This window comes from Betta splendens, chromosome 17 (assembly GCF_900634795.4).
Source record: "Betta splendens chromosome 17, fBetSpl5.4, whole genome shotgun sequence".
Lineage (NCBI taxonomy): Eukaryota > Metazoa > Chordata > Actinopteri > Anabantiformes > Osphronemidae > Betta > Betta splendens.
Window position 1 is genome coordinate 16,402,717 of NC_040897.2, and position 21,142 is coordinate 16,423,858.

Sequence of the window (21,142 nt, forward strand, 5' to 3'; positions counted from 1 at the left end):
TTAAAAATGTAAAAAGCTTTATTTGGCAAAGTAAACATCCTTAAACCTTTAATGCCATGAATCCCTGACATCCAGCATCAACACACAAGGCACAGAACAGAGGCCTCCATCAGCCTGAGCCCTGACTCTAAGCCAGATGTCGGCGACTCAACATTCCAGTCCAGCCAAACAAACGGGACTGGGTCATCGGACCCTTTTCCACCAGAGAATCCAGAATCAAATGAAAAGACACTTAATCATGTGAGGAGCGCTGATGTTTGACAGAACGCTGATGGATCCGCGGTTCCTTAGCTCCTCTGTGTACGGTTCTAATGCTTGCATAAGAATGTTTAAGGTTCTGGCGCTGCTCACAGAAGGTCCAACAACCGGACGTGTCAGCGAGTTAGAGCAGAACCGTTCAGTCAAAATGCAAAAGACGACCTCGGCCACAGAAGCTGTGTCTGAGGTAGGAGCTGCAGCCGAGGACCTAAAGAGAACCAGGCTCTGTGTGGTTCTGGACAATTATTCTGGAGATGTTCTGGTGGAAAAGGGGCAGAAGTGACAACAGATCCCTCACATCCTGATCTTCTGCTTGGATCAACCAACGATCACGTTTCTCTTCTCGTATCAACAACAGACATTTAAAAAACATCAATAATAAACAGAAACATTAGCTCAGACTTGTTCAGTAGTTGAAATGTGGACCACGCTGTTTGGTTCCGGTTCCAGTCGGTGGGTTAGTTGGCCTGCAGCATGTTTTTGATCTGCTTGGAGGTGGTCTCGTCGTTCAGGTGTTTGGTGGTGTACCTGTGGAGGAGTCCGGTTAGTCGGCTGTGGTTCTAACTCGTGGATTCTATCCCGTGGGTTCTATCTGGTGGGTTCTAACCGTGATAGTAGCTGTGGGTTCTAACTCGTGGTTGTAACCGTGGGTTCTAAGCGTGGGTTCTGACCCGTGGATTCTAACCGTGGTTGTAACTGTGGGTTCTAACCGTGGGCTCTAACCTGTGGGTTCTATCCCATGGGTTCTAACCGTGGTTGTAACTGTGGGTTCTAACCCGTGGGTTCTAGCCCGTGGTTGTAACCGTGGGTTCTAACCCGTAAGTCTAAAATGGGTTCTAAGCGTGGGTTTTAACCCGTGGGTCTAACCGTGGGTTCTGACCTGTGGTTCTAACCCGTGGATTCTGTCCCATGGATTCTAACCGTGGTTGTAACTGTTGGTTCTAACCGTGGGCTCTAACCTGTGGGTTCTAACCCGTGATTCTAACCCGTAGATCCTGTCCCATGGGTTGTAACCGTGGGTTCTAACCCGTGAGTCTAACCGTGGGTTCTAAGCTTGGGTTCTAAGCTTGGGTTCTAACATGCTGACGTGTGAGGACGCTGTCTGACCTGAGGGCGTTGAGCAGCCCCTCCACGCTGCCGGGAGCCTGCTCCTTCACCACCCGGATGCAGCCTTTCATCTGGAACACACAAAACTCATCAGAACCGACACACAAACACGGTGACGTAACACAACTCGGGCTCACGTCTATGTTGGAGGTCTTCACGAAGGCTCCGGCCGGGTGGACGTGGTCATAGAGGATGATGACGCCGACCATGACACGCAGGCAGAACAGAACCGTCTCCTCACTGGTGAAACGGCTGCGGTATTCACTGCACACACACACACACACACACACACACACACACACACACACACACACACACACACACACACACACAGGGTGAGCTGTGCTTGACTGTGATGATGATGCGTTCAGGAACACGTCAGCACTCACGGAGTTTCCAGCATCACTTTGCACACGCTGGCCATTGTGCTCAGACAGTGGGTGGTGTTTTCGATGGGGACCTCTGGATTCTGCACAAAACACACAACAACCAACTGTTTTTACGGCCGCATGTGAAGGTTCCTACTGGAGGATTTGTGTGTTTGCTGTCCTCTGCTGCTGAATTATAAAACAACCTCCTCCAGACGCAGGTTAAATCCTCCATTGTGCCTCTCATCCAAAAACTCAAAACCTTCTAGGAGTTAGGCCAAAAGCTGGGTAGGAGCCTGAACGCACCGTGATGTGTTCAGAGCCAGCTGTTTATCACTGGTTGTGTCTATGTTAGGATCATGTTAAAACTTTTCTAACACATAAGAATAACAAGAATAAGAAAACCTTTAATAGTAGGAAAAAAACAGAACAGATCAGTGAAACAGACTTGAGTTGGCACAGTATAATACAGTGGTCAGAGTGGGAATGTCATAAATATAATCTACATATTGCACAGTTTGCACAAATATTGCACAGGTATTGCACCAAGCAAATGTCCATGTTACCACCTGTGTAAAGAATGTGCGCTCTGGCCCCGACGCACATTGTGGCTTTTTAGCAGCACAACTTTAACAAGTTGTGTACAGAAACGAACGTTTCTGGGGATGAACTCACGTCTGAGACGAACTTGGACGTTGCGTCGCTCAGCGTCTTCAGCATGGGCGTGGCGTTAGCGTAAAACAGAGACATCCGATTGGCCAGCTCGTTGTTGACCTCACTTCCTGTGTCAGCCTGGAGACATGAAGACGGGCCTCAAACACTCGTACGAGCTAACCGCTAGCTGCAGCTGCTCCGGCTTCCTACCAGGTTGTTGATTCTCATGCGGCTGATGGTTCTGCGGTAGTAGCTGAAGTCGTTCTGAATGGCCGGGTTGGTCATCTGAAACACACACAGCACAGGTGAAGGAGGAGGACACGCAGAGGCGTCGTCGTGAGGAGGAGGCGCCGACCTTGAGCTCGTCGAAGCGCAACGTGAAGTGCAGGATGTGGGCGAACTGACGGGCCAGAGCCTGCTTCTGCTCCAGGTGCTGGGTGGGAGTGGATCCAGAGCGGGTGAGGACGTCCAGGAGACACAGCAGACTGGACTCTGGAGGAGGAGACGCAGGAGAGGATCAGGAACCAGGCTCTGAACACATCACGGTGCGTTCAGGCTCTTACCCAGCTTCTGGCTGAACTCGTAGAAGGTTTTGAGTTTTTGGACGAGAGGAACCACAGATGACCAGGCCTTCTCCTGGACCTTCTCCACACCGGGACTCTGGATCGCCTGAGGACAAGCCGGTGTTGAAACCTTCTCCCGTCTCACCTTCTCCCGTCTCACCTTCTACCGTCTCACCTGCCGTATCTCCTCTCCTGCTCCTCTGTACGACTGCAGGTCCTCCAGGACGACCCGAGCCTCCGTCAGAACCTGGTTCACCTTCTCCCACACGTCCGTTTCTGACTGCGAGGGCTGAGCGTCTGCAGAGAAACACACCAGGTCAAAGGTCAAAGGTCACCGTCTCCCTGCTGAGACGTGCATCTCCTCTGCTGTCAGTTGTGTTTTGGCTCTTGAGGACCTCATAGTCTCTGGTGTAGATTGTAACAATGTGACCAACAGACCAACAACCACCTGCTGCAGCTTCAAGTCAGCATCTGAGTCTTACTCTCAAAGTCCAGGAAAAAGTTTCCTCCATTGTTGTCGATGTCTCTGGTTAAGACCTTGATCAGGTTTCCCATCCTGTCGACCAAACACAGGTTCACGTGTGAAAGGAGATCCACCAACATTCAAACACATCAATACACGTATGCGAAGCTCAGATTAGAACGGATCAGAACCCGCGCCGTGGCACTGACTGGGACAGTTCTGTTACATCACTTCTGTAAACACTAGTATTAGATGTTACTCTGTGTTTAATCAGATCACATGTCACAGGTCTGGGATCAGTCGAGAACCACGAGCTTCAACTAGTGTTTTAACGTCAAGTCATGAATCTGTTTAAAAACCTTGACGCACAGTTTGAGTTTTAAAACAGCAACAGGTTCCAAAATGAACCAAACGTGCAAATAGAAAACCACAGAAATGTTCAACAGCACAAACAGATTAACTCAGTCGCACCCTTCGGTTCGTCTGCAGCTGCAAACTGAAGCGTCGTCGGCTTAAAATGGTGAAAAGAGGAAACGACGACGTCTCTGAAAGTTTGGCCTAAATTTAAAAGAGGAAGTGAAGCCGCTCAGAAGGTACAAATGTGAGACAAGAGCTTCGATAGGAGAACACAATGCCTGACAGACGGAGCTGAAGTACTGAAATAACACACGAGGTACTGCAGTAAAAGGTGAAGTACTGTAGTAACACACGAGGTACTGCAGTAAAAGGTGAAGCACTGTAGTAACGCACGAGGTACTGCAGTAACAGGTAAAGTACTGTAGTAACATATAAGGTGCTGCAGTAAAAGCTGAAGTATTGTAATAACATACAAGGTACTGCAGTAACAGGTGAAGTACTGTAGTAACATACGAGGTACTGCAGTAAAAGGTGAAGTACTGTAGTAACATATGAAGTACTGCAGTAAAAGCTGAAATACTGTAGTAACATACGAGGTACTGCAGTAACAGGTGAAGTACTGTAGTAACATATGAGGTACTGCAGTAACAGGTGAAGTACTGTAGTAACATGAGGTACTGCAGTAAAAGGTGAAATACTGTAGTAACGTACGAGGTACTGCAGTACTTCACCTGTTACTGCAGTAACAAATAAAGCACTGCAAACACATACAAAGTAGCGCAACAGGTGAAGTACTACAGTAACAGGTGAAGTAACTGATGAAGTACTGTCAGTTATCATCAGATACGGCTGTATTTTACTAGTACTTTATATGTTACTACAAGTACCTAATCAGTTATTGCAGTTAATTGGACCCAGTAAGACAAGTAAGATGGAGCAGAATGTTCTGAGACCAGACGGGTCCAAGTACGAGGGTCCAGGTCCGTGGGGTGATGATGCGAAGATTAACTGACTGTCACAAGGTTCAGACGAGAAGAGTTCAGCTTCATGAAAGCATCAGGCCAGAGGAGACGAGGACAGAGGAGACGAGGACAGAGGACACGAGGACAGAGGAGACAAGGACAGAGGAGACGAGGACAAAGGAGACGAGGACAGAGGAGACGAGGACAGAGGAGACGAGGACAGAGGAGATGAGGATACAGAAAGATGGGGATAGAGAGTCAAGAATGAAGGCAAGAAGGATGGATGAGACGAGGATGGAGGAGATAAGGATGGAGGAGATGAGGGTAGAGGAGATAAACTTTAAGAAAACAAGGTAACACACGCGTCATCAAGGTGTTTCTTGTTCTTCTGATGCTTGTGAATCTATTAATGCTCAATGGGCTCTATGCTGTGAGGCGTTCAGGGTCACTACACAGTGTAGGTCTTCTGAACTTCATGATTTCAAAAACGTTCCTTCTTCACATTTCTCAAAGTATGTCTCACTTGTATGTTGCGGTTTATTTGATTCTTCTACATTTCGCTGAGTTTCCTTTACCTGATGTTCCTTAAACTGATGTTTCAGATGTTTTTACAGATTTGTGGATTTGGAGCTGAACCAGTTCATGAACCACTTTGCTGATCTGTTGATGGAGGAAGTGAATCATTCTGTCTTATTGTTTTTGTCCTCATAATGTTGCTGTGTTTGTAACTAAACGAAGCTTTAACACATGGAGCTGCTGTGGATGACGTGTGCGGTGCAGTGACCTGCTCTGCGTTTACTGAGGAACAATTCAGGAGGTTTTAACGCATTTGCAGGATCGCTCACATTTGAGCCTTGCTTTCTGATAATGCTGAAGGATGGAGCAGCAGCAGCTTCCTGCAGGTTCACACGTCAGAGAGTAGCTGTGTGTTTACATCAAGTGTTCCTAATTCTCATTCTGTCAAATAGTAGCAGTGGAACAATGTGTGTGGCCTTCACTGACCCTCAGCTGCTGCACATTACCAAAGTTTAACTGCAGTTACAGCACGTGAACGCACCAGTAAGGAGTTCATAACTCATTTACTAAATTATTACTGATACTTCGGTACCGTTACCTTCCCGTAGTAACCTGAGCATTTGACTTGAATGTAAACTGTGTATCTGTGTTGGTTCTGGTTCTAGTTCTGTGGTACTGGTACTGTCCCGTCTGCATCGCTCCTATATAATCTCACCAACACTTTGGCAATGGGACTGTCTGAGGTACCAGAACTTCCGCAGCAGGTTCCGCCTATACAATCGTCACGTACCTTCAGTACGCGTCTGATCTTAACCGGACCGACAGAACCGGGCTGTGGGAAAATAAAGGCCGAGCTGCTGTCACCTCTGCAGGACCTGACATGTACGATCCGAGCCCAGGATCCACCCAGAGACCCGAGCGCCCACCCTCCGCCCTCCTGGTCCACACGTCCTCCCCGCCCAGAACCGGCCCGGCCCGTCCCGCTCCTCACCTGCACTGGTGAGCTGGTCGATGCGCGTGTCCGGCTCCGGTGTGTCCGCGGTGGTCCAGGTGTCCCGGTCCGCCTCCTCTACATGCTGAGTGAGTGCGAACCCGGAAACGGCCGCGCGACGCTCCGTTAACTATAAAAGGAGCGATTTCCTCAGGAGGAACTAAGCGCGCAGCCAATCAGCGGCACGCGCAGGCCGCGGCCGGCAGGGGGCGACACGGCGGCCCCGGAGGCGGAGGAGGCAGGTAACGGCCACGAGGAGGGATGCTTCACCTGATCAGTACACCGAGAGTCTGGCACAGTCACTGCACCCAGCTTTGGTCACTTTAGGTACTCTATTCTTTCCTTGAGAACAACTTTCTACCCCCCCCCACACACACACACACAGTGCAGTGTGTTGTTTTGGAAACATTTAGGCAGTTCTAGGAGAGTAACTTAGTCGCAGCATTCCTCCCAAAGGCACCATATTCATAATATGGAGAAAAAAAGGACAAACGTGAATGGACAAGTTTCTATTCATAAAAATATTCAGGAATAGGGAACTTATGAGCAGTGTCACGGCAGCAGATAAAGTAAAAAAAGATGCAAAATAGCAAAAGGAAATAAACTGAAAAGCCCAGTGAAGCACATAAATAGAAATAAAAATTTCTAAAATTTCTTTTCTTTTTTTTCAAAAAAAAAGAAAGATAGCGTTACTAATAATTCCTGCTGATTTCAATGACAAAAAAATTATAGATTGAAGGAAAGTGAATGAGGGTTAAATTGAAGAATTAGAAAAAGGAGGCAGGTAAATCAGACTGTGTAGAGCTGCATCTAAAAATAAAACGTGTTGGGGTCAGAACGCAGAAGCAGTTAAGAACTCATTTACCCACGTCGCCTTGCGCATGCGGAAGTGCGTCACTGCCGTGACCTTGGTTTTCTTCTTCGCTTGGTTTGTTCGCGGCGCAGGAGACAAGCATGGCGAATAAAGAGCCTGGTGTAAGAGTTTCTCCTTTAAATTGCGTTTAAACCAGTGTTCGTCGCGTTTGTGGCTTCAGTCCTGTTCCATCTTTCTGCTTGTTTCCGCTCGTCGTTTTGTGACATTGTCTTTAAAACAAATGACACACGTGAGTCAAGTTGAATCTGATGTAAGGTGAACTTAACATTAGCTTAACAGTGGCGTTTAGCGTTAGCAGCCATTAAACTGAAAAAACAAGGCGTTTGCTTCTCTGGAACCGTTTAATTCCATGTAGTTAAACGATGTAAGACCTTTTACCTTCTCACGTGCTGCTCTCAGATGTAGTGGTTTTAGTCTCGTCCACAGGTCGCTGCCTGTGGTTCATAATAATTAGCAGAACCTGGAGCCACTGATTAACAGCACGTGTGTCGAGCTCCGGGCCTCGAGGGCCGTGTCCCTGCTGGTTTTCCAGCTCTCTGCTGATCACCTTGATCAGGTGTGTCAGTCGGCTTTTCCAGCTCGTCATTGACTAAACACGCCTGGTCAAGGTGATCAGTAGGAGCTGGTGGAAAACCAGCAGGGCAGCGGCCCGGGCATCAGTTTGACACCCTGATCAACAGTAACTGACGCTTGGACTGATTGCACCATACATCATAACGTCTCCAGCTGGTTCTTGAGCCTTTCTGCCGTTATTGTTTTGGGAAGCAGCCTGTCCAGCTCTGTGCTGGGTCCAGTCTGTGAAGGCGCTTGCAGGTGTTCATCTCCATCAGGGTGACTCGTCCAGTCTGAAGCTCTCGGTGCTGTTGGGACAGGGTTACAAGCACAGAGACTTTTTAAAGAATCGGTAGGATTCGCATGTAAATGCAAAGCTGGTTCCTCCATCGTGGACCTCGGCTTCGCGTTACTGTGCTCGGGTTCTGTTGAGCACATGGACACTACTGTGCTTAGTATTTGATCCAAAGGAGATGGTTTGAGTTTTAGCTGCATGTCTGATCCTCCAGCAGGACTCTGTCAGAGGCCTGGGCCCAACATAGAGTTAGTTATGAAGAGGTTCATGGTTGTTAGTGGAGCTGGTCCTGCTCTGGAGGGCTCCCCTGAGACCTGATGCTGAGCTTGGTCTTGTTGCAGGGTTTCCTGCAGCAGCTGCGGCAGATCGCAGGCAGGATGTCATCTGGACCTCGAGGAGCCGGGCTCGGTATCAAGCTGCTGATCGGTGCCGGAGCTCTGGCCTATGGAGTGAAGGAAGCCACATACACAGGTAACGTGTGGCCACTCACTCTGTGAAGTAGGCTTTGATGATATTTGTGGTTTTATTGCTTTACATTTAAATATGTAGATGATAATACTCCCACGTTGGTGATGTGACTTGTGACCACCTAGTGTTTGCTACCTCTGTGCTTTTACTGCAGTTGAAGGAGGCCATAGAGCGATCATCTTTAACAGGATCGGGGGGCTGCAGATGGACATGGTTCTGGCTGAGGGGCTCCACTTCAGGTAGTTCTTATTGCTGGCAAGGCCGGATCACTTTTCATGAATACTACTAGTACTCCTTTACTTCAGTATCTTCAGATACTTCATGTGTTGGTAAGTGTAAATGACAATGACCGAGGAGCATAGTGAGTAAGGAGGAGGTAACGCTTCAGCTTTTTGTTGTAGAAGTTGGTGTTGCAGATGGGCTGAATTGTGTTAATGTGAAGGCATCTGTTTTGTTCAGGGTGCCCTGGTTCCAGTATCCCATCATCTATGACATACGAGCCAGACCCAGAAAGATCTCCTCACTCACAGGAAGCAAAGGTGAAACACACAGTTGAGCTCTTAAGGTTCGAGTCCTGAGTTGTGTTAACTGCACAAACGCACAGATGAGGGCTGGTTGTGTCCAGTAGAGCGTGACGCATTAAACCTGTTGTGGACGTCTGGTGGCTGTAATAGTAACATCAACTTCTAGACCAGAGCTCAGCTTAGTCTGTATTAAGGCTGTTACTGCTTAAAGCATTTTATGTTTACTTCTTTAGAACTTATCAGCTCGTCTCTGGGTCACAGTTGGTCTGCAGACTGAATATTGGAGGAACCTTCTGATGTTTCCATGTTGTCTCAGACCTTCAGATGGTGAGCGTCACGTTGCGAGTTCTGTCCCGGCCGTTCGCATCCAACCTGCCCCTCCTGTACCAGCGTCTGGGACAAGACTACGACGAGCGTGTGCTGCCCTCCATCGTCAACGAGGTGCTGAAGAGTGTGGTGGCCAAGTTCAACGCCTCACAGCTCATCACGCAGAGAGCGCAGGTACAGACACACCAGTAGTTAAAGAGCCGTGAGCAGCATCTAAAGCTGCTCACTGCTGGGTCTTCCCTCAGCACGGTCCAGCCTGTGGCCAGGACAGTTGTGTACATGTAAATGAGGATGTGATATAAGCGGAGCAGAAATCTGAGTCCGTATTTGAGCGTCTGCACGGCGTCTGTCTGCAGGTGTCTCTGCTGATCCGCAGAGAGCTGTTTGAGCGGGCCAAAGACTTCAACATCATCCTGGACGACGTGGCCATCACCGAGCTCAGCTTCAGCCACGAGTACACGGCGGCCGTGGAGGCCAAGCAAGTTGGTAGGTAGCAGTCACAGCCTGTACATGTCTACGACAGACTGCAGTTTGAAGTTTAGTCAGTGGCGGAAACCATTAAAAACAACAAGAGGACTTAGAGTTAGCTTAGCCTTCTGTAACATCATCTACACACACAGCTGCTGCATCTTATGCTAGAGAGATGTGAAACGACTGGTGAGTCGGTGACATCCAGCAGCTGCTGGTCTCACAAATCACAGCCTAAGAGAATCAGACTGATACGACGAGCAGCAAGACAATGGATCCACCATGTTCTGCCTCCACACATAAATTATCATCCTGCTCGTCAAGAGCTGGTATTAGAAAGACAGAACCGGCCACACATGATACACATTGGTGGGAATTCAGCACTTGTCAGATTAAGTACTAATAGAAATAAGACAGTTGTTGTGTCTGAGCTGCTCTGACCTCCGGAGTTTATCAGCTGTAACTACATCCTGATGACCTGCTTGCTAATTGTGCCTGTGGTTCCTCTGCAGCCCAGCAGGAGGCGCAGCGAGCTCAGTTCTACGTGGAGAAAGCCAAACAGGACCAGAGGCAGAAGATCATCCAGGCTGAAGGAGAAGCTCAGGCTGCCAAGATGGTGAGTGATGTCATCTGTTCCAGCCAGAGCCAGTCACTAGGTCACTGTTCTCCTCAGTGAAGGTCTTGTACTGGACCGCTGCTGTTTTTAGCAGCGACACCAGGCTGTTGAACTGGTGTCATAGTCCTGCTGATAGCCCTTGATGGAACCAGTTTGAGACCCATGCTCTAAAGACATGGACCTCACTAATGTAGATGCCGCCTCCCCTGGCTTTTACCTAAAGGTTTAGTATGAAGTGTGATTCAGCTCAATGTGAGGAGACACTGATTTGAGTTTGGTGTTGTTGAGACATTAAGAGAGGGTCTCTTCCTGTGCTTACACTTTATTCCTGCTCCCACACATCCACAATGATGTTTTGTATATTTGCTGCGATAGTGGTCAATGGATTAGCTTTAGATGTGCAGCTTACAGGTGAACATCAGGCGTTGACTACTGAATGTCTAACTTAGATTGTGCTGATGTAGCTCCACCAGGTGGAAGCTATGAGCGGCAGCTGAGTTCAACCTGCTGCACAAGGTGAGGAGCAGGTGTGTACCATGTCTCTTAGCCTTGAAGAATGGGACTGTTTGTTTGACAGCTGGACAATAAGAGGCGAGGAGAGAACAATGAGCCAGAATAAACGGACGAGATCATGAACTGAACGCGTACAGATGTTCAGAAGGATGAGTTACTGTGGCCTCGCTGTCAGATCAACTCATTTACACCAGGTGAAAGGCGCCAACGTGTAGTAGCTGCTTCTGAACCTGCTTTCAGTGAACTCGGCTTTGTTCACACTGGATCTCCCTGCTGCTGATGGGCCTCAGGCCTCACGCTCTGAAACCGTATCCAACACACTGACACTGTTCATGCTCTGTTTGTGGCAGCTGGGCGAGGCCGTGACCAAGAACCCAGGCTACCTGAAGCTCAGGAAGATCCGGGCGGCGCAGAACATCGCCAAGACGGTAAGAGAAGCTGATCAGGGCCTGAAGCCTCAGCTGCTGTTTAAATGACCCACCTCCGCGCAAAGACGTGCACCGTCCACATGCTGCATCATGTCCACGTGTCCTGGGTGGAGCAGCTTTGTGTAAACTTAAGGCTGTCATGTGCCGCTGGCCCGTTTAACTGGTCCTGGTTCCAGTGGTGGTTGTACAGTAGCTGCAGTCCGCATGTAGTACGCATCAACCGGTGTCAGGCTCTAGTATCGGTCTGAGCCACTAGGTGGCGCCAGATGAAAGCGTGAGGTCGGTCCAGTGACCTTTTATCACCAGTAACGTGCAGAACTGCAGCTGCAGCCAAACAAACAAGTCCTGAGTCGGACACGGTCCATGAACGTCCCTGTGGTTTCTGACAGAGCTGCTGCTTTTACCCTCGTTAGCTGTTTAACAGGTCACCTGTTCACTCGTCCCGTTGTTCTGTCAATGTGTGTTTGTTCTGCTCTTGTTTGTGCTCCGTTTTCCATTGAACCCTGTGACGGGTCCGTTTTCCCAGAGGAGCGTGGTGCTGTGGATGGCGCACGTCATCCGGGCCTGGCGTTCTGGTTCTACTCCCAGTGAATCAGCTCAGTGTCGAGGCTCTGACAATGATCCCATTGTGCCGCGGCCTGAAACGTTCCACAGGCGCTCACTCCACTCTGTTCCCCTGCAGGTGGCGCAGTCCCAGAACAAGGTGTACCTGAACGCAGACAGCCTGGTTCTGAACCTGCAGGACAAAGACAGCTTCAAGTAAGTCAGCACATGTAGCAACCTGCAGCTGAAGCACCAGCTGCTGCGTCGGACGTCAGACCGCGAGCGGAGCTTTGCTCTTCTCAATTTCTGGTCTTTCTTTCCAGTTTGTCGTTGTCAAAGTGAGAGCTGGTCTTTGCTTCGTCATTCCTCCAAGCGGCTCCGGCCTCTTCTCACCTCGACTCATCAGGTGTTCAGCAGTGGATCCGTCCCAGCATCGGTCTTATCTAGTTAAACTGGACCTGGTTCAGTACAACTAAACAGCATGCATTTAATTTATCACTTAAGTTAAACATGATTCCTCACAAAAACCCGGCAGCTGTGGGAAAAATAACTAGAACCAACACCAGAATCTTTAAAGGGTCCATTCAGTGAAATCAGATGAAGCCAACGTTTTCACTGACGAAGAGAAGAGTCGACTGGTATTTACTGCTTTGATTTGATGCCACTTGTTGTGAAGTAGATCAGGTTTACACATCATCCGATAAAGTAACTTACTGCAGTCGAGGAACAGTTTGTGTTATTGTTCATGATGATAAACGCTACCGACTGTTTAAGTAAATGAGTTTGTTGTAAAATGTTCTGAGTGTTTCTTTCTGGTTTAAACGTGTGTTTAGGCTGAAGTGACCCTTAAACCGATGCTTCATCAAACCGCACAGAAACGGTGAACAAATTTGTTTGAGTTTGTGTAATAATAAAAGAGGAAGCGGTTGATGGGAAACAAAGAAACAGCAGCAAACACGGGCTCATGGTCCGAGAGGCTGCGTTCCATGTTTGAGTAGAGACCCGTCAACACAGACTTTACAAACACGAGGCGCTATGAGACCGGGCCGCCTCCGGCCCGCGGTGCAGCAGACGCACTGACGCTTCGTCAAAGTGAGCTGTGCCTGCTTTATCCTGCGCAAAGTCTGGTCCCTGAAGGCCACATCAGAGCTCAACATTAAACCGTCATGATGGTTTCCTGTAAAACCAGTGGGTCCACTAGTTCCCAGTGAGCGTTGGTCCACTCAGATGTGATTAACGGGGCAGGAGGAAATTGTGCCTCTTACTCAGTTTTGGCTTTTCAGCTTTTGTTGATTTACTGCGTTTGAGTCTCAGCAAACCTTGGTTTTACAGAAGAGGATCAAAGGTAGAAACATGGGGATCAGTTCTGGTTCTGAACCTTCACAGGCCTTCAACTTTAACCCTGAAACTTGATAAACAGGTCCCGCTGGGTCCTGGTTGAGGAACATTCTACGTTGGTCAGGATGTGGTGGTTCTGGTCGGACTCGCACGTCTCTGAAACCTGCGCCGACAAAGGGCAGAGGAAGGAACCGCGTCAGCAGCGACATGAGAGTCGTCAACACCCAGATTCTACAGATCGTAGCATTGAGCCGAGACTTAGGCACCAGAACCGGACCAACCAGAACCAGTCTCTGTGCTCCTACCTGCTCGAAGCTCTGTTCAGTGATGCTAAGGATTGAGGCCCTCGGCCACGTGACCTCCCAGTCTAACTACATTCAAACAAAAGACAAGATGGCCGCCGAGTTATTTATAGCCTGAGCAGAGACGCTGCAGCGCAGCGCTGCAACCTGAAATCTGCAGAGGGGGAGGGGAGGGGTCCTATTGTGTGAGCTGCCCTCCCTCCATGTTGAGAAGCTGCTGTTCTTCGTCTGCATGAGAAAGAGGAAGGAGGCGGGGGAGGGACGCAGATTTAAATCTCTAGAGGGCTTCTCTTTTTTAGGCAGGAAGGGGGAGGGAGGGAGGGAGGGAGGAAACTCATGGAAGCTTTGAAAAAAAGCAGACGAGGGGGCAGCGAGGCGGAGGCCGCAGGCGATTGGCTGCGCCTGCCCGCCCCCTCACACCTCCCGCCTCAGCAGCCAGCCGGCCAATCAGGAGCCGCCGCGCCGTTTGAAAGATGCCAGGGGATAAAACGGGGAGGAGGGGTGACGTGATGAATGTCCTCCTGGAGCCGATGTGCAGCGGCTGCACTTTGTGAAAGAAAACCGCGGTTTGTAAAGTCAAAGCTGCAGCGCTGAGGTTCTGACTTGGCTCATTCGCCCAGTGAGGCCGGGGTTAAAGGGCCGTGGGGGGGGGGGTGAAGTCATTTCATGCGGTGCTTTCGTGTGGAGGCTCTCGGCCTCGTGTCCTTTGTGTCCTTGCAGCAGTGAACGCCGCCTGACCTCCTTTTGCTCCTTTTAATCTGGCGCTGGCTCCTGCTGGAGCTGCAGTGCTCGGCTGCAGAGTCCCAGTGAGCAGACAGGAGGTGGGGGGGGGGGGCTGCAGACACATGCTCCTGACTCCGCCCTGTTTCCACAGTGCAAAAACAAGGACGGATTACCATTCATCTGCTCCATCGCCATGGAAACACTGACCTCACATTGTGGTGACCGGCAATCTGGGCTTGTCGCCATGGCGATCCAGTGCCGGTGCCGTGCCGTTCTGTGCCAGGGAGGGAGGGAGCGGGTCTGCAGCTCTGCAGCGTTGTCACACACTGCTGGATCAGTAAAGCCTCGACGTGAGCGGTCGGGTCGGATCATGTGAGAACCGGGTTCCTGTCAGGGTTCTGCATTGCTGTGTTCTGTGGTTGTGGCCCAGCCTGGAAATGCGTAAGCAGTCCAGTGGAGTCCAGTAGAAAGCAGAACCCAATTGGATGATGATGATGATGATGATGATGATGATGATGATGATGATGATGAAGGTGGAGGCCAGCCTGCGCCTTGGCCTGTTTCTCTACTACTGATCCACAGTGAGGCTCAGTCCGAGCTCATGGACTGGACCGGAACCCAGACCTGTTCATCTCTTCCTTCTGTTTGATGCGACTCTGGTTCTGCGGATGAGAGATGTCTTGTGTTGTGGTGTTTGCTGAGCGTGAAGGAGAGTGTCTCCCAGAGGCCTCGCTCACCCACTGACCCTCAGTCGACCTTTTCTCCATGCGGTGAAACCAGGAGTCACTGAAAGCTGCAGCTCAGACGCTGCAGGAGCGACTCAGCGCTCCCTGTTTCTGGGTCGCTCCTTATTTTAGTGTCCAGTGAGTTTCGAGGCCTGGACGTCAGGGGTCAGAGGTCACAGCCTCTGTGGTGGTCTGCTGAAGCGTCCTGCTGTGGAACCTTAAACTGAGCTGGACTGGATCTGGACTCATACGTCTTGTTACTGATCGTCGCTCCTGATTCCTCCTGGTGAAACTGACCTCCACTGATGTAAGAACATCAGCTTCCTGTAACAAATGTATGAAGTTTCCACTCCACCTTGAAGTGTCTGGTTTGAATCAAAGGTCTGTAAGATCGTTAAAAGCAGGAAACAAAGCAGTTTGACTGTTAATGCTGCTCCACAGCACATTTTTGATCCTAAAAAGGCCCCTTTTGGTGGATTGGTGAGCGGACGGAACCGTGGACCTGCTGCAGAACCTGTTCAGCCTCAGTTTGGAGCAGCACAAGTGTTCCCGTCCCACGGGTGCTTCGGGTTCTCAGCCGAGGCTGCAGAGACGACCAGGAAGCAGCGGCGCGGCCTCACTCGGCCCGTTTCCACTCGCTCCACTTCCTCATTCTTCCCGTTTCCGCCCAGAAGCAAAGGAGCAAATATGTGTTTAGCCTGAGAACAGAGACACTGAAACCAGAGCTGATGAAGCAGCTTTTAGTTCAGTGCTTTGAAGCTGAGCCGATGTAGAACAGGCTACAAACACCCACGCACAGTGCAGGGTGGTTTTCGGTGGTTTTCGGCGGTTCTCCCGGTTCGTGGCGTGAGCCGATGAGCTGCAGTAGGATGATGGACAGACACTGATGGGACTCATCAGACCGGAGACCCACGACGAGGAGACGTTTGGACATTTGGGACTGAAACGAAGAGAGACGAGCTGAAAGGAAGGCTTTAAACCTGATAACGTGCTGATATTTCCCCGACTGACTGCTGCTCATGTTAATGCATTTCCTGCCCTTCACCCCCCCCCCCCCTCCTGCTGCAGTCTGGACTCCATGTATGGCGTGAGGGGAAGCCTCCAGCAGGGAGTGACTCGCAGGGCGAGTCCTGTATTTTTAGACAGCAGACTCGCTGGCTGTTGTGGAGGAGGGCGTGAGGAAGCCTGACAGTGATGGATGCGCCCTCGTGTCGGTTCACGTCTGGTGGGAGGTCACTGAAGCTGCAGCTGCTCAGTCTGCGGGTTTGGACTTTGTGCAGTTCTTCGTTTCTTCTTCTTCTTGTGTTTCATCAGCAGAGCTGCAGACGATGCTCCAATCAATCGCTGCTTCTCGTGAAACTGAAACTCAGATGTTGAACTTCTGACTTTGAGGAAACCTGTACACATGATAAGATAAAGCTGACCTGAGTTCAGTTGTGCTGAAATAAGGTCCCGGTGGATGGAAGCGGGTTCCATTCCTTTACAGGTTAAAGGTTACAGAAGGTCACACACAAACATGTTCCTAACGCAACCAGCCAGGGCTGAGCTTCTACAACAACATGAACTACTCAATGTTTAGTTGTTTTGCACATGTGGAGCATCAGCTGAGTGACTGATCCAGATGTTTTCATGTTCTGGTAGACATCGTCCTGTAACATCCTACATGAGGCGCAGGGCTCACAACCAAAGTCATGAACACAATCACACCACGTTCACATTCAACGCAGAAATTAAATGGATATGTTTCAAAATACCTGGTTTGGTTTGTGTAAAAAATTCAGATAAAATAACAGAAGTGCCAGAAGGTTTTTATGGTGAAACCACCCACTTTGCAGCAAAGGTTTGATAGAGTGAAACGACAGTAAACAGCACAGATTCTACTGGTGCAGAGCTGGAATATGGTTGATTGATGCTACACTAGCCTAGCCTAGCTTAGCCTAGCCTAGCCTGTGGGACTGGGAGGAGTCACCGTGTGAGTCACAGCGCTTCTGTTAACAACCACCTGTGCGTGTGCAGACATGGATCCTAATCACCGACGCATCACGTAATTACTCTGTTTACTGCAGCAGCTCGTAACTGACACTGAGCGTTCTGGACCTGTCTGTTAAAATGTCAGATGTTCTGTCCGTGACCCGGTTCTGTTTGCTCTGGGCCGGTATCACTGTGGTGTGAATCAGCGGTTACACACTTTCGTTTGCGATTCCCTTTAAATCAGCGGTTTCCTTCAGCTTGGTGCCCTTTAACCAACGTCGACGTAACGGCTTGATTTCCCGCTGGAAACCCCGATCCCAGCCCAGGATCCGGTTCTAGGAGCGGCTCCGCTCCGGGCTTTGCGTCCTGCCGCCGCCTGTTTGTGCAGCCGCCATTTCAGGAGCTGCAGAGGCCTTTTGTGTCATGGCAGAACAAAGCGCTTCTGTCTTTGTCTGCAGCTTCTCGCTCGCGTGCAGCTGTTCGTCCGTACAGAGGAGCCGCAGACTGGTGCACGCGGCGCACGCGCCCTGTACACGTCGAAAGACGAAGTTTTAACGATTCTGAAGAGTAAAGGTCAAAGTGAAAAGGCGCATTCACAGATACGCGCACGAGCAACCACGTGCTGCCGTTCCCAGACTGTTACTTCCTAAAGTACTTGTTCGCTTCGACGCTTTTTTAATTTTGAAACTCATGCAATGAATTAGCAATAATAATTGTTTTTAGAACATCCAATGATAATTTAGCTTAAAACACGTCATGTCATCAAAATTAAATTCAGATTCATTCGGCGTTTTTTTCTGTAGTCAAAACCAGAACCTCCTCTTCCTTTTAATCACGGATCCAGCTCAGGTTTTTTACCAGAAAAATCCCCGCAGAACCTCCCTCCACACACACACACATCAAAGCAGTATTTGATGTGGGCCGCGTGGCCCGGTTGCCTGGTACCGGGTGGGATGGGACAGTCAAACAGGAATACCGAGCCCACAGGTACTGAGTGGATGTGACGCGTCTGCTGGCGCCATCTAGCGGTTTTTCAGCGGCACAGACCGAGGACGAACAATAAATCGGCCTGACTTCACCACCGACACCTCACTAATAAACGGATGAACACCTCTCTGAGCTGTAGTGACACATTTATTCTTCTTGTTTACATGCGTTTTTAATTAATTTTCTATTCTGATGTTTCCACAACTGAGACCCAGCTGTTGCACTTGAGTGGACTGGAGTTGGTCCTGGTTCGTCCTCCCAGACACACAGAGGCTTTTGTTGCAGCTCGTTAATAATAGATGGAGACACTGAACTGGTGTCATGTTCATCACATGGAGTCCGGTCCGGTCCCATCCAGAACTACTGGAGCGACCAAGCTTCAGTGATGCTGAGAACACTTTATGTCAACTGTAGTCTGATGTCAACAGTTTGCTTTGAGGCCTGTTGATTTTTACATAAAACAAATAAAAAACAGGACATGATCAGGAGACAAGTATTTTATAGAGTGAAGCATCTGCTTAGCTTAGTTTAGCTCAATTTAGCTTAGGAATAAGACAGAAAGTGTCTAGTCTGGAGTTTCTAATGTTAAGGTCCATTTGTTTGTTGTTCAGTCCATGCAAAGAGTTGATTAAATACAAAAGACAAAGACAAAGAAGTTTAGCGACATCAATCAGTACAGATGATGATGCATTTTAGTGATTTGTTTGTGTTTGTTTTATGATGATGACACAGTTTATAGATAAATGAAGTAAGAGCCAATCTGTTCATCAAGCAAACCCTTGCATTCAGGGTTCTGCATAAACTGCACACGTGCAGTTCCAGGGTTCAAACGTCACGGTTCATCATGGAGCTCCATTCAGGTTCACCGTGACAACGCACACAACACACAAGCAGACACAGTGAACGACTGATGACGCACAGCAGCCATGTTGACCTGAGCTCATCCAGCTCCACTAACACAGAAACATCCCGTCTTCAATCCGCTGCTGCACCTGCTCCGGTTCCTTTGGGAACCGAGGTTCCGTCTGCTCCGTGTTACTGCAGCGTCAGCCGTCTCCACCTCGAACCCACTACACCAGGAGTGATGGGAGCTGCAAGCCTGATTTGTCCCACATTGGTGAAATAGTGTCTTACAACAGAACAATACAGAGTTGAGATACAGTACCGGAAGCTGAGCTACTACTGACGCAGTGTGTGAGTTATGGACAAGGAGGTAGTTAACAGTTCTGCATTTACAGTCTGATGGGAGCCTGTGTGGAATCGCTCCTTCACAAAGGTGGATCCGTCTGTCACTGAAGCTGTGACTCCACAGCAGACAGTGAGTCCTCCAGTGGGTGAGAGTTATGAGTCTAACTGTATCACCACCTGTATCACCTCATGTATCACTGCCTGTATCTCTGTCTGTATCTCTGCCTGTATCACTACCTGTATCACCTCATGTATCACTGACTGTATCTCTGCCTGTGTCATTGACTGTATTTCTGCATGTATCACCACCTGTATCACTGCCTGTATCACCACCTGTATTACTGCCTGTGTCACCACCTGTATCACCTCATGTATCACTGACTGTATCTCTGCCTGTGTCATTGACTGTATTTCTACATGTATCACCACCAGTATCTCTGACTGTATCACCACCTGTATTTCTACATGTATCACCACCTGTATCACTACCTGTATCACCACCTGTATCACTGCCTGTATCACCACCTGTATCACTGCCTGTATCACCACCTGTATTACTGCCTGTGTCACCACCTGTATCACTACCTGTATCACCACCTGTATCACTGCCTGTATCTCTGTCTGTATCTCTGCCTGTATCACTACCTGTATAACTGCCTGTGTCACCACCTGTATCACCTCATGTATCACTGACTGTATCTCTGCCTGTGTAATTGACTGTATTTCTGCATGTATCACCACCAGTATCTCTGACTGTATCACCACCTGGATCACTGCCTGTATCTCCACCTGTATCACTACCTGTATCACTACCTGTATCACTACCTGTATCTCCACCTGTATCACTACCTGTATCACTACCTGTATCACTACCTGTATCACTACCTGTATCTCCACCTGTAACACTGCCTGTATCACTACCTGTATCACTACCTGTATCACCACCTGTATCACCTCATGTATCACTGACTGTATCTCTGCCTGTATAACCACCTGTATTTCTACATGTATCACCACCAGTATCTCTGACTGTATCACCACCTGTATTTCTACATGTATCACCACCAGTATCTCTGACTGTATCACCACCTGTATTTCTACATGTATCACCACCAGTATCTCTGACTGTATCACCACCTGTATTTCTACATGTATCACCACCAGTATCTCTGTCTGTATCACCACCTGTATCACTACCTGTATCACTACCTGTATCACCACCTGTATCACTGCCTGTATCTCTGTCTGTATCTCTGCCTGTATCACTACCTGTATCACTGCCTGTGTCACCACCTGTATCACCTCATGTATCACCATCAGTATCTCTGCCTGTATCACTGACTGTATCACCACCAGTATCTCTGACTGTATCACCACCTGGATCACTGCCTGTATCTCCACCTGTATCACTACCTGTATCACTACCTGTATCACTACCTGTATCTCCACCTGTATCACTACCTGTATCACTACCTGTATCACTACCTGTATCACTACCTGTATCTCCACCTGTATCACTACCTGTATCACTACCTGTATCTCCACCTGTAACACTGCCTGTATCACTACCTGTATCACTACCTGTATCACCACCTGTATCACCTCATGTATCACTGACTGTATCTCTGCCTGTATAACCACCTGTATTTCTACATGTATCACCACCAGTATCTCTGACTGTATCACCACCTGTATTTCTACATGTATCACCACCAGTATCTCTGACTGTATCACCACCTGTATTTCTACATGTATCACCACCAGTATCTCTGACTGTATCACCACCAGTATCTCTGCCTGTATCTCTGTCTGTATCACCACCTGTATCACTGCCTGTATCACCACCTGTATCACTACCTGTATCACTACCTGTATCACCACCTGTATCACTGCCTGTATCTCTGTCTGTATCTCTGCCTGTATCACTACCTGTATCACCACCTGTATCACTGCCTGTATCTCCACCTGTATCACTGCCTGTATCACTGCCTGTATCACTACCTGTTTCACCACCTGTATTTCTGCCTGTATGACTGCCTGTGTCATCACCTGTATCTCTGC

The 21,142-nt window shown here is 49.0% G+C and overlaps 2 protein-coding genes across 6 annotated transcripts; one reads left to right on the forward strand and one right to left on the reverse strand.

Annotated features, from left to right (window-relative positions):
• Positions 1–7,557, reverse strand: fam49ba (family with sequence similarity 49 member Ba). 4 transcript variants are annotated; one of them, XM_029132066.3, is made up of 11 exons: positions 7,492–7,557; positions 3,433–3,506; positions 3,126–3,247; positions 2,951–3,056; positions 2,743–2,879; positions 2,598–2,672; positions 2,409–2,525; positions 1,755–1,834; positions 1,503–1,629; positions 1,366–1,436; positions 1–786 (listed from the first exon to the last, which is right to left on the reverse strand). In XM_029132066.3, the coding sequence occupies exons 2-11, from the start codon at positions 3,503–3,505 to the stop codon at positions 717–719; spliced, it is 978 nt and encodes a 325-aa protein (XP_028987899.1). In that variant the 5' UTR covers position 3,506; positions 7,492–7,557; the 3' UTR covers positions 1–716. The 4 variants fall into 4 exon arrangements, with proteins under 4 accessions (XP_028987899.1, XP_040924041.1, XP_028987898.1 ...); XM_041068107.2 differs by lacking the exon at positions 7,492–7,557 and adding an exon at positions 7,109–7,133; XM_029132065.3 differs by lacking the exon at positions 7,492–7,557 and adding an exon at positions 6,240–6,552.
• On the forward strand, positions 7,091–12,641 carry LOC114844588 (prohibitin-2-like). Of its 2 annotated transcripts, none has more exons than XM_029132067.3 (10): positions 7,091–7,214; positions 8,302–8,431; positions 8,583–8,667; positions 8,888–8,967; positions 9,269–9,453; positions 9,636–9,765; positions 10,260–10,363; positions 11,227–11,304; positions 11,987–12,063; positions 12,171–12,641. In XM_029132067.3, exons 1-10 carry the CDS (start codon positions 7,194–7,196, stop codon positions 12,187–12,189), a joined length of 909 nt encoding a protein of 302 aa, XP_028987900.1. In that variant the 5' UTR covers positions 7,091–7,193; the 3' UTR covers positions 12,190–12,641. The 2 variants fall into 2 exon arrangements, with proteins under 2 accessions (XP_028987900.1, XP_028987901.1); XM_029132068.3 differs by lacking the exon at positions 7,091–7,214 and adding an exon at positions 7,319–7,342.
• Positions 12,642–21,142: the final 8,501 nt, after the last annotated feature.